Source organism: Apostichopus japonicus, chromosome 3, assembly GCF_037975245.1.
Source record: "Apostichopus japonicus isolate 1M-3 chromosome 3, ASM3797524v1, whole genome shotgun sequence".
Lineage (NCBI taxonomy): Eukaryota > Metazoa > Echinodermata > Holothuroidea > Aspidochirotida > Stichopodidae > Apostichopus > Apostichopus japonicus.
This window is the reverse complement of record NC_092563.1, coordinates 4474931-4488589: the sequence shown is the minus strand read 5'-3', so window position 1 is coordinate 4488589 and position 13659 is coordinate 4474931. Positions and strand designations below refer to the sequence as shown.

At 36.7% G+C, this 13659-nt stretch overlaps 1 protein-coding gene across 2 annotated transcripts in view; it reads right to left on the bottom strand.

Moving 5' to 3' along the window:
• LOC139960900 (rotatin-like) overlaps positions 1-13255 on the bottom strand; it is a 55994-nt gene extending 42739 nt beyond the window's left edge. The window contains exons 1-13 of one of the 2 annotated variants that reach the window (XM_071959584.1): positions 12793-13255; positions 10608-10795; positions 9462-9675; positions 9146-9259; positions 7313-7403; positions 6482-6596; positions 5004-5154; positions 4302-4467; positions 3551-3791; positions 2274-2444; positions 1484-1693; positions 483-592; positions 182-290 (exon numbers count right to left, since the gene is read on the bottom strand). In XM_071959584.1, coding sequence (XP_071815685.1) covers positions 182-290; positions 483-592; positions 1484-1693; positions 2274-2444; positions 3551-3791; positions 4302-4467; positions 5004-5154; positions 6482-6596; positions 7313-7403; positions 9146-9259; positions 9462-9675; positions 10608-10795; positions 12793-12844 — 1932 coding nt within the window. In that variant the 5' untranslated portion in view covers positions 12845-13255. The remainder of the gene's footprint in view (positions 1-181; positions 291-482; positions 593-1483; positions 1694-2273; positions 2445-3550; positions 3792-4301; positions 4468-5003; positions 5155-6481; positions 6597-7312; positions 7404-9145; positions 9260-9461; positions 9676-10607; positions 10796-12792) is intronic. The other variant, XM_071959573.1, reaches the window with a different exon arrangement.
• Positions 13256-13659: the final 404 nt, after the last annotated feature.

Sequence of the window (13659 nt, the reverse complement as noted above, 5' to 3'; positions counted from 1 at the left end):
AGTCCATCGGCTATCTCCTAGATGATAAGAGCTCATCTAAGATAGAATAACGTTATATTTTGGTTTGTCGTTTGTCTCAAAACCTAGCATTAAACCTCTTGGTCAGAATATCTCCAATGTTGATGAGTAATGAATTTGAAATGTAACATTTTGTAAATTTCATGCAAATCTTTGTCTTTACCTCAACGATTGATCGACATGAGTTCAGGGCGTGCTGAGCTGTTGAAGGATTTAGAAGAAACTTTAAGAGTAGTTTTTCAGTCTGTTCAGGTTGGTTCAAGTCTGCATCTCTGAAACGAGGAGAAAGAAACTTTAGCCAATAGTATTTTGAGTAATACATAACTGCAATAACACTACAAACATGAAATAAAACTGTTTCATCGATAAATAAAAATGAACAGAGCAAAGTAAGAAATGATTGAAAGATTGTACAGAGAGCAAAGATGAAATGAAAGATAAAGTAAAAAAGTATTAAAACTTACCTCGTCGAACAGAGCAACACAAATTTTTCGACGACTGGAAGTGTTTCAGGGAACATCAATGCAGGCAGGGAGAGCTCCCCAAGAGAAAGAAGTTTGGTGATGTCACCACCCTTTGGAGAAAAAAAAAACAGAAATTGCAGGAAGTTATTAAATGTTTACAATTTGCACAGCAGTTTGGTGTTTCAGAATTTGGTTATAACAGAATGATGAAAATGATGACAATATAATTTGCATAACAGGTGTCTATACCTTAGTCACTGGTACTGGGTATGAAATGTCACCAACAATATTGAAAAATTTGTGTGAAAGGTATAAAGTCATGAATATAAAGAATGATCATTTGTTAAACATACATAGATGTGAAGTGTATGAGCATTAACTAAGATGAATAAAGTTTCAAAGAGTGTGGTCTACACGCCTGGTATCCAAACTGGGGCTTGCGAACCATGGCCAATAATGTTTTTTTTAGAGGTTTGCCAAAACTTCCAAAGGGAAAGAATACCATTGCAGATATTCATGGAAGAAACTTGCAATTTCTTTATTTCAGTAGTTACACAGTATGACACCAGTTTTTGCAACTGAAGATTCTTAATCTCTCAAATGTGAGGGGAATTCCTCCACCTTATAGGCCTCTTTCCTAGGCTACAACATTCTTCACTTGAGGGTCACCACATGATCAAGGTGCAAAATTAATGTCACCAAGCAAACCAGATTTGAATACCGAGGGTCTACACTTCAGTTACTGGGACCAGGCACCAACTGACTGCAGTATTGAACAGTTTTTCAGCAAAATTTTTAAAAATAGCCCATCATGTTAACTAGGGTCCCATCATGTCAACAACTAGGTCACTCGTATCAAGAATCACTTGACTCCAACAGTCAACAGTTTGTTAGCATCTGCTTAAATCATATTACAATCTGACCGTGACCGTGAATATTGAGTGTTGACAATTCTAGTCTGTCTTATGCTGAAGCAGTCAAATACACATCAATCGACTTACTTCTCGATGTGATCTGAGAAACTCGGCTGCCTTTGTGGTTGCTTCGCAGACGGTCTCACAATCCTCGTAAGTTTTAAGAAGTTGGACGTTTCCCTCCTTCAGATAGGGTAACAACAGCGCCCTCACACGAGGCAAACATTCCGATATGAACGGATTTGTAACAATTTGGTAGAAGGAGGACAGTAAACTCTCCGGTAAAACAGACGACGACTAAAGAAATGGGGAGAGAAAAGGGGGGAAAAAGTAGCTTTTATGAAATAAGTGGGAAGAGGGAATGCTACATATAATTACGATGGTTAGTAGGATACTGCAGAAGAAGAAACAAACTGAACTATGGAAAAAGGAACAATTCTTGGAATCTTCGTTAAAATTTGCAATCAATCTCTATATGCCTTTGTATAACATGCAGTTAAGACAGGTTGTAACAAATGTGAACTTGAAGCAAACAGGTGTGATATCATGAAATCAATTGTTCCTTCAATTGTCTTTGGGTTCGCTTTAAGGATTCCAGTCCAATTTTTCTGCTTCAAAACTGCGATGTCTCAAGATATGAAAGCACCAAATTCATAACTGTTCTGTTAATTCTGCAAACGTTTTGGATAAATTGGGAACCCAACCCCCACTCCAAGTTTAAAACAGTGGCAAAAATGAGGCAAAACAAAATATTTTGTTGTCAGTACACATATAGTTAGCATAATAAATCACCGTACGAACAAATGCAATATGGTGATGAATATATAAATAAATCTATCCAAACCTGATAACCATTTAACATGAAACTAAGACTTACCATAGAGTGAGGAACGATGCCGACCGTCAATTCTACTGTAACTGCGATCAATGATACGTAAGACAGATACCTCTCGATGACCTCTGACCTTTCAGAGGTTTGTTGAAGGTTATGATTGGACTGAATCAAAATGTTTGCCAGCAGTTCCAAGCTGTCATTCAATTTCTCAATCTGAATTAATTGAAAGACAAAAAAAAACTTATTTTAGTTTGAATTGAAATCTTTGTTGTCTCTTAGAATTAACGAGAATTAACAACCGTTTAACTTAGTTTTGTAAAACTAAGACAAAAAAATACATCATAAGAAGGAGGGAAAATTTACTCTATGATGTTTGGACATTTAATCTGTCAATTATCCCATATCTATTGAAATGGCAGGAGGCTGATCATTGGACTAAACACAAAGGCCGCTTATAAAACTATCCAAACCGCTACTGATACATATTAGCTTGTTTCTTACACTTTTGGTAAATGTGGCCTATGAGGATACTTCATGGTATGCAACTCAATTTCAAAGACCATGTTAATAGACCCCTGGTATCCAAAGTAGGGGTCGCAACCCTTTTTAGGTCATAATGAAAAAATTGTGCAGGTTCGTCAAAAAAATTTGGAAGACAAAGTAATTGCCGATATTTGTGGTGGCAAAAATCTTGACCATAAATTATTTCCATAGCTGCAGAATATATCACCATTTTTGCAACCCAATAACCTTAATCATATAAAAATTGTAAAAGGGGCTCGTCTTAAACCGGTTCCCTAGGCAACAAAATCTGCCACTGGAGGTTTGACAAGCTGATGAAGGTGAAACTTGGGGACACTAAGCAAAAACAAATTGTTTGAATACCAAGGTCATAGACAACCACCTTCAGTTCAGGTTAATAAAATGCAATATCACTTTTTTTATAATTTAGAAATGATTAGTTGAACAACACCGGCTCATTGACGAAATTGGTGAGACGACTATATTCCAGCACCAAAACCGGTTCAGCCAAATCCTACCACAACCGTACAATAGACAAAAAGCAAAAATCATATGATTTATGTGGTCATGGCATGAGAAAGTTATCAGGAACCACCAATGGTATTGCAAACTCTACTCGGGTGCCATGGTCGTTACTTGAAGTTAAAGGACCAATGTTTTCTAGATTTCAGAAAAAGAAAAGATTAAAATAAACAAACAGGTCCTGAAAAATGATGTAAGAGTAAAACTTTTATAGGAAAGACTATGAAACATCAGCGATAAATTCCTTTACTGACGAGGTGACTTATTTAACTCACCAACGCTCTACCAGATAAACCAGTTTCGCTCCAGATCTCCGATGAAATGGACAACTTAATCAAACGAACGACCCGCCAGACGAGAGGGAGAGCTCTGGACGAGACATCAAGACCGGTAAAGTCCTGATAAATGGAGAGAGTTCTCTGTAAGACGTCCACACAGAACTGGGGAAGAGTGACTTGAGAGAACTGGAGACTAACAGGGTCCTCGCTCTCTGCCTCTGAATGCGCTGATGGAGAACTGAGGAAAGATGAGAATTCAGATGAAGACGGAAGCAGTGATCGAAGGGAAAAAAAATATTATTAAATGATGCTTCAAAATACTATACAGGGGAAATTTATTCCCTGACCCTGGGAAAACTCGAACAAATACAGAATGAAATGAAATTATGGAAAGAGAGCAGAGAAAATTCATGGGCTTGTAACCCAAATGTCACTGCTTTCAATCCCATTCTAGCCATGAATTTAGTCACTCTTTTTTCCATTATTTATAAATTTTCCAGGCAGTATTCCATTTACTTCTACAGATTACTTAATATGAATTGAATTCATTTTCACTTTTATCGCAATTTTTTTTTTAATATGTATACAGCCAGGAATATCAACAACACCATGCAGTTTACATAAAAAGTAAATAAGTGTTTCAAATTTGAAGTAAGAGATACTTATATATGGTGGGAGGTTTTTCATCAAAATATGAAATATCATCGATACATTGGTTGACATAAAAAAAAAGCGATAATAATATTACTCTAAACTCGGAGAGTCCCAATCCTTTCCATCGCCACCTACTCTGGGTCCCTGATGACCAATCACGGAAGGCCTTGAATTGGAGCTGAGATTTGATTGGCTGGTTGACTGAGATGGAAGACCTTGACTGGAGGAGGCATTTGACTGTGTCTGAGAAACTCCAAACTCTGTCAGATTAAAAGGAGTAAAATAATGTTTCCTAAAAAAAATTGTTTTTTTAACATGTAAGGATTCTTACAAGCACTTCACTGACAGAAAAATGTGGGTTGAACCCAAAGTTGAAGCACACAAAATATTGGTGGGTTTTGAGGACTTTAGACAAGATCATAACAATTACTAAATTATTTATTTTCATTTCATTAATTAAATGAAACCTTTATCACACACTAATTATAGTAAATGAAATACATGTCTATAAAAGCTATATAATCAACTATATTTTTTTCCTCTCGATTTCAATCAAGGTGGGTGAGGCTTTACAAGCAATGTTCACTTTCTAGGTCGCTGGTGAAACAGATTGCCAGAACACTTGTTTAGACCACTGTTTCCGAAAACTTTGCAGATTTTATACAGGATATTGCTCAAATATTTCAGTGGATGTTGTTCATGAGTGGAATTATGACTATGTAATTGAAACAACCAGCTGCCTTAAAGTACAATGACCTTTAGCAGTCATATAATAATCTTATCTACTTAAGTTTACCTTGCTTTGGGCAGTAGAGGTCAGGGTCGTGGTAGAAGTGATATCGTTCGCAGAGGTAACGACAAAGGTCACTCAGACAACTGATAGCTTTCAAGATCAATGATTGGTCTTCTAGTTGTGGAGGTCTTAAAGCTAAAATTGACAAGAGTGACTGTGACAAGATAAAACAGAAAACATAAGAGTAAGATATAAAATCTAAAGAGAAAGAAAAAAATCTCGATAAGGATAAGCCAATTCTCCATTCCAGATGCACATGTTGTGTGTCATAAATTGTTAGGCCAGGTGAAGTCTCCACAACTCAGAGGGTGGATCCAGGGTTTTAAGGAGGAGGGGAGTGTGGTCCTGGGGTCACTGAAGCCATGCCCCATGTAGAGGAGTCTGGTGGTCCTCCCTCAGAACAAATTTTTTACACAAAATGGTGCATTCTGAGGCATATTTCTGCTATAAATTAGGTTTTCATGCAAGATTGTGATAATGACTACTATTCGTTCCTTGTGGTTTCCACCCGACCTCACCCCCACCCCCTCCCCACTGGGAAGTGCTCCGCTATTGAGTGATTGTCATGTAAGGGGATCAATATAACTTGACTTCATATCAGATATATCTGTTTCCTCTTATATTTTATTATAACTTGACTTTTACTATTACTTTTGTGAATGAAGAGTGGGAATCACAAAACATGTTATTAGAAACCAACAATTTCAAGGATAAACAATTCTTAAAGACATCCAACTACTCCAACCCTTACATGATACCCATAAACACATTCAGTACGATCCTAGGAGGGGGTCATATAAGATCATAGGAAGGGGATCATCTCTTGAGGGCGTTGTGGTCAAGTGGTTAAGGCAGTGGACTTGTGATCTAAGGATTACAGGTTCGAGCCCTGGCCAGATCATTGCATTGTGTCATTGGGCAAAGCACTTTATCTCCATTGCCTCTCTTCACCCAGGTGTATATATGGAGACTTGCGAGGTAACTTGTAAATATAGTTGCGTGCGCCGGTTTGTGGCTGCACCCTATGGGAAGTCTCCCGGGGGACACGTGGTTGTGGTGCACTGTGGTGCCCCAGGAGAGATTGATTGAATTGTGCACACTTTGGTGTGTGGGTGTGACAAGTTACCAATGACCAGGGGTTAATAATAATCAGCGCACTGAGACTTAAGTGTGTATTTGCGCTTTATAAGAACTGTGTATTATTATTATTATTATCTACAATTGTAGGAGGGGTTCATGTACGTTGTAGGAGGGGGGTCAAATATGATTGAATGAGGGGTCATATACCATTTCAGTCATGACCATTTTCTATTTCATTCTTCTTCTCAGAAATATGATATTTTTTTTTGGCGGCCTCATTCCTGCAATGCAAATACCTAAGCATGACCACATTTCTTTAGATGAAAGGTTAAACCATGGATATAATTATGATGAAGAAATACTTAAAATTTTAGTATAACACAATATATGGAGAGACTTGCTTTGATAATATGAGGCCTCTGTAGGAATATTTCAGCTGGGAAATCTTGTAGAACTACATCACATAAGAAGTCGCAGGAAGTTTTCACCACATCCTGGCGAGAGCTGCACAGAGAACTACAGATGGAGAGTGACGTTGATGAGGAAATAAGAAACAATGAGAAAATATGCATCAGCAATTATATCTAGGCCTGTGCAGCTTCAAAAGGAGAGGGAACTATATCTAGCCAACTTGGATACATGAATCATTCTTAATAGGGGTAAAGTTTATTGTATCAGCTGAATTAATCAGCAAGATGACATACTTCCTTGTGGTCGTCCAGAACTTTACATTAGTTAATACTTGAGAGGACTCAATGGGAATTGGAAAACAAGGACTTGCAACTGGCTGCTTCAACTACTGAGGTACCCAATTCAACTGATGTCAATTTGAAAGCTGTAGTTTGAGCAAAAATCAGCTAAAATCTGATGGTCCAATAGCTGATAATTAAAGGACAGATAAGATACCTGAAAACCTAATCTGTAATTTAAAGTCCATCAAAGTTACACCACAACTAATGAAAAAGGGAAAAAGGCTTCAAATTTGGTTAAACAATTTTTTTTTTGGCAATAAAATTTACAACTTTCTAACTGAGGAAAAGTCAAATATTTGAAACTTCATTTATCTGTCAGTGTGCAGGGTTCAATTGTACAGGCCCTGCATCTTCCCCCAACCATTGATAAACTAGGTCACAACGATCAAGCTGAGAAGTATTTCAGTCTGGTGGTGCGGGGCCCGGCTTTACTTGTATCGTTCTCATGACAGGAATATAGAAGCAAAACAGGAAACTCACTTATTTGTAGATGACAATACATGTTTATCTGTAGGTGTCAGCATCAGCCAGGGAAATGTTGAAAACAGGACACCCCTCATTCCTCCAAGTGCTAGTTAATAAAAAGGAAGAAACCATCGCATAGATCATCAAGGAATAAAGCTACTTAAAAGCAGCCATTTTGCATTATGCTCCTTGCTTGTTGTCCAAAGCAGACTCCTAGAACTGAGGGCAATTTTTCACTCTGCAGTAGTTAGTTATTTTGGGAGCACTCAACTAAATGAGCCCCTTAAGGTTTCTTTTTACACCATTTTTAAAGATTGTAACCAGGCTTGTATCTTAACACTTTACTGTTGTACTTATAACAGAGAGCATTTTACTGTTATCACAGGAGATCATCCACACTGTAACCTCCAGTGTAACTTTCTACCTCCAGTGTAACTTTCTACAACCAAAACCCTACACCTGTTTGTGCACCTTTTATTATGTAATCTTCAGCAGGATGTGTGGTTAGCTTCACACTAGCTTAACCACTGTTTATGTAGACAGAGTAACATCCTGTCCCATCCTCTTGTAATCCATTGTAAAAGAGTATATAAGATGCAACTTTCACCATTTGTATTTAGTAGCATACATCCAGCCAAGGAAGATACAATATACTCTGCATTAAACTCGACTACTTGTTTGTGCCTTTATTTTCTTGTTCACATACCGCTGTGACATTTGGGGACCAAACTTTTTAAGGGAGAGGCAATTATAACAGAGAGCATTTTACTGTTATCACAGGAGATCATCCACACTGTAACCTCCAGTGTAACTTTCTACCTCCAGTGTAACTTTCTACAACCAAAACCCTACACCTGTTTGTGCACCTTTTATTATGTAATCTTCAGCAGGATGTGTGGTTAGCTTCACACTAGCTTAACCACTGTTTATGTAGACAGAGTAACATCCTGTCCCATCCTCTTGTAATCCATTGTAAAAGAGTATATAAGATGCAACTTTCACCATTTGTATTTAGTAGCATACATCCAGCCAAGGAAGATACAATATACTCTGCATTAAACTCGACTACTTGTTTGTGCCTTTATTTTCTTGTTCACATACCGCTGTGACATACTCTATTTGACTTGTAAAGACTGTACACAGTAACCATACTGTGGGCAAATGAATGAATGGAGCGAGAAAATGAATGGATGGATAGATAGATGAATGCATGGATGGATAGATGAATGTATGGATATAGACAAATGAATACACGGATAGATAGATAAATGAATGGATTAGATAGATAAATGAATGGATATATAGATAAATGAATGAATGGATAGATTCATGGATAAGTGAATAAATGGATGACTAGATGAATCAATGTATGAATGGATGCATTAATGAATTAATTAATTCATGGATGCATTAATTAATTAATTAATTCATGGATGGATGGATGGATGGATGGATGGATGGATGGATGGATGGATGGATGGATGGATGGATGGATGGATGGATGGATGGATGGATGGATGGATGAATCAATCAATGAATGAATGGATGGATCAATGGATGGATGGATCAACAAACAAATGAAAGTAGAATTTTAATTAGACATCCTCCAAGCTACATTCACTCAATGATAGTAAGTTAGCTAGTAGTTTCACAATTCCAAAGAATCAGGCAAATGTTTAATTGCTCAGTCAAATAAAAAAAATATTCCTATGAGGAAAGAGATCCCAAATTCAGTGCATATTGCTCTCTTAATAGAAAAAGTATTCCTGTAGTCAAATGTAGGAAATATTCTGATGGAAATTACAAAAGGAATTTCATTTCTTTTTTCTTTCAAATTGCTGAACTTACATATAGAGAGACCTTGAGTTTGTTCTTGGAAAGAAGGTCCATGTTTGGCTTCTGGAGAGAAGTAGCTCAGTGGAGAATCAAATATAGGGTCTTGTATCACACCGGGTGAAGAATCTGAGAAGAAAAAAAATTAGGGTCTTTATTTTTCTTTGCAAATATATATTATGAAACTTAAAATACATTACTCTTCATTCCATGATTCCCAGCACCTTTGAAAACCCCATGGTTGTAAACCCCTAGCTTCCCCCCCTCCCTCCTACCCTCCTCCCCGCCCTTGTCAGGCCTGTCACCCTTAGGATACATAAGCATGTAATACCTGACAATTCTGTTGTTTTTGGATAGTAGTGGCATTCTTCACTGAATCTTCTGATTGTCACTTCCTTAGACGGTTTGTCAGATTCAGGAAGCTTAAACAGATTCTCCAAGATATCGTCAACTTCGTTCTGAATGTGAGGGTCAAGGTCTTGTCTCAACTCAGAGAGAAATTCAACTGCCCCGATGCGAACAAATAACTCACTGGCAGAAGCATGCTATAGATGAAAAGAGAGGTAGAGCTTTAATGTTTTATCTTATTCTTAAAACATACAAAAAGTATCTATTTATTCTCTTTATAGCTGAGCTAAAACTTGGCTCTGTTAAATATACCAATACTGTCAATGAAAACCCATTTGTCTCTTTACCCTTACCATCCGTATTGTAATTAGATCAATATTTATCTATTATTACAAAAATGTGTAGTTCTGTGGTGTTGCTCTTTATGTCAAATTTTATAGAACAGAAGTAAAGAAGTATCTGGTCATTCCAAAAGTTCAAATATAAACCTGTAAATATCCATGATCGGGGTTAGCATATCACTACTACCCACTACAAGCTGATGTTTCATGAGTAATGGTTGCTAGCTTCAAAATATGTTTTAAACAGTTAACACAACCCTACAAATTGCAAAAAGCATGAACATGTCAAAAATCAGAGCTGGCCAAATCACTGTGCAAAACTTATATACAGTTTCAAGGTCAGTAATGGAGGTAGGTTAATTCCAATGCAGGGATGTGCTCACACCAGACGGTGACATCAGGCGGCTGCGCCTGGCAGTTTCCTTTGAATGCCACCCAGCACAAACAGTATTTGAAACATTTCCGCCCAGCACTCTTTCTGATGATTAATTTAACAAATTTTACCATTACCAAAATATGGGTGAATACTTGGCACAAATAAATAGCACCATTTGTTACCTTTAGCATGTATACTTCGTTTGCAAAATTTTCCACAAGGAAGGGGTATACCCCTAACCCCTAGACCCCTCCCCCTGGACTTGGATCACACTACCGCACAAATCCACCTGGCACTCAAATATTCTTGAGCACATCCCTGCTAATGCTAATTGTATCACCATTATTAAAATAAAATTGATATAAATCAGTGATCCAGTTAGAATGTAGAATACCCATCCCTGATCCCGTACCTTGCTCAATGTCTTTATAAGTTGTAATACTTCTGTCTGCATAGAGCATGATGGGAAGTTAAACCATTCCAACAGTCTTATCAGCAAAGACTGTTCTTGAATAACATCTTCTTCATATAATAACTTCAGTTCCAGTTTGCTCAGCAAATTCTTTAAAGTCCTGACTCTAATCTCTTCAACATCGTGACCTTTAAATAAATAAAGAAAAACATAACGCATTGGATTCTTGCATGATAGAATGTCCAGGTATATGGCCAGGTTGCTTAGATTCACAGGTTAGTTCTATACAGAAGGAGAGATTGCCTCAACGTGAACAAGTGTCAGCTACAAATTTAAAGAAAGGTACATGCTTTCATTTCCTGCAATTTCTTTATTCAGTACAAATTATGGGAGATGTGAAAAGAAAAAAAAAGGGCCCCACTCTAATCACATGACAGGTTAACATTAAACCACAATTTCAGTTTCTTACAAGCAGAAAATGGTGTGCATTTCTGGAGGTCTAGCTTTTTTATATTAGCACTCTCCCTATACCCATAAATTTGTAAAACATAATTGTAGAACATTATTGGAACGTTATATTGCAAGGAGCATTGTATGACACACGCAAGTCCTTCAGTGTAAACTTATAAAATTATCCAGTGACTATTTATGTGCTAGATATTAATATAAGAGCTCTTTCATTTGTAAAACTTTATTAAAACAAATGAAGAAATATCTCCCATATTCTTCTTTTTTTCTCCTTTCTTGTTATTCATGTCATAATTTTGTTTAAGACAAGTATAACATCTTTCTTGTGAACTACATATATTGTATCAATAATGAGAATTAGTAAATCTCAGAGGTAAATTACTGTATTTATGCTATTAATTAAACTATGTTCCTTCATGTGGTAGGGTTGCACCTATTTGTCTGGCAAATTAAGAAATAATTCATGAATAAGAAAACACTGACCTAAGACATTCACCTGGCAGCTGGACAAAGAAAATGTGTCATATTATTTCTGGGAAATAAGAACATGGGTCTATGACAAACTGTTACAAATAGTATTATTATAATTAAACTGTTATATCCATGTGGAAAGTAAGGGATTGTTGGGAGAGGTAAAACGTTATTGTAGTTATAGTACATAGTACACTACAGATATGGCGGCTTGCAATGGCACCTCAAAATTTAGGAGAGTCGCTTCTCAGTACTATACTGTTGGCTATCGTGAATTATGGTTGATCTAAACCTTGCTAAAAGTGCCAAGTGTTTTGTTGCTTTGAAGGGTTGTGGAAGTGTGGATTTCTTAAAGGTCAGGTAACTGACTAGGCATAACATTAACTAGGCAGCCTACCTATACTAGGCCCTAGGCCTATAGCCTAGGCTACCTAGTAGGATGGTGACTTCGAAGTTCGGCCACTTAAGACTTAAAACACCCCAAAACTAAATCTTCTGGTCTAAATCACCAGAAAATATACTTCATATGGTGGGAGAATTGTGTTTTAGTACGATACACGGCCAAACTTTCTTTCCTGCAAACTGTTTTCACGTTGTTTTCCAAGAAAATTCTTCGTGATTGTGGAACTGGTATTTCTTGCTAGAGTATTGCGAAGTTCGGACACGCAACCTACAGTGTGGCGCTGGTAAAAATTGGTGGCGCTGTTGCTCTTTCAGTAATTATAACAGACTTCATAGATCTTCGTCATTTTATTGACAAATATGTAAGTAATTTCTTGCACACGGGTCATTTTGGAGAGAAAATAACTGTAGCTTCGTACTTTTTGGTGAAATTTGGCTCTTCCTGTAGGTTTTCATGGTGAAAATCGTGTATTTCTTAGGGTGCCCGAACTTCGCAGTATGGCGAACTTCGCAATACTGACTATACTAGTAGTGCCTGCCATTCGCCTTATCTTCAAAACATGTAGACTATTCCAGTAAGGTGACTGTAATAGGCCTAATGATAAAAGCCAATTCATCGCATTTAGGCGCTAACCTAAATGTTAAAATAAGTAACTGTCGGACGAACTGTTGGGTAGGCTAATGCATTGCAGTATTAGTATTAAACCGGCATCGAACAGAATCGCGAAACAGGTACTTATGTTGAATTATAACTTGTCCAAAGCCAGGCTAAAGACGTTAGGCTATTGATTCCACTTTCCCTTTATTAATGAGAAGACGTGAGGATAAAATAACTATTTCTTACCAAGTTTTTTAATAATTAAACTCAAATCGACATCATTGCGCAAGGGATACATTGTTCATGATTCACATCTTTTCCGTTTTTGGTGCGAAGGGCCGATGTAAATCCGTCAATCTTACTGAATTTCGCGCTGCGGGTGCATACAACTATATGTAAATATCTCGGACAGTCAGAGGCGTGCATAAAGATTATCAACAGAACATATTTGTTTGGTTGAAAAAACAGTGCATGCAAGATTACTAGGAAGTCTCTCGTGGCTCTCAAACGTCTATGCTGGAAGGTCAGTGATTTTAAGGGCACTTGTTCTAAAGAAGGCAGCCATTAACACTAAAAGAAATACATAATTCGATATCAGATATAGTAAACTATTTAATGACTTTCTAAATCAACCAACTGTCCCACCGAAATTAAAAATATATATTTCAAATCAATAACATGTGAAGACATTTAAACACAATTTGATGATAAAACAAATTCGTATTTGTTACTGAAGGCAAAATGACAAACCAATACCTCACATCCAAAATCGATGCGCTTACAACATACAGAAAAACGAACAGTTTATGTTGAAATAGACATGGTATATATATATATATATATATATATATATATATATATATATATATATATATATATAAATAAACAATTGACCTCTAGGCTCTATATACTCAAAATATACATAATTCGTTAACTAAGGTTTATAAAAAACATTCTCGCGACGAAAAATTTCAACCTTTTCTTCATAATTAATACTTTTTTTCTCATAATTGAATTTTAATATAAAAATTTCGAATCGCTCTTCTATAGTTTTGGATTTTTGTAACAATATTTCTATCTTTTTCTCAATTATTCTACGTGCTACTCGCACCT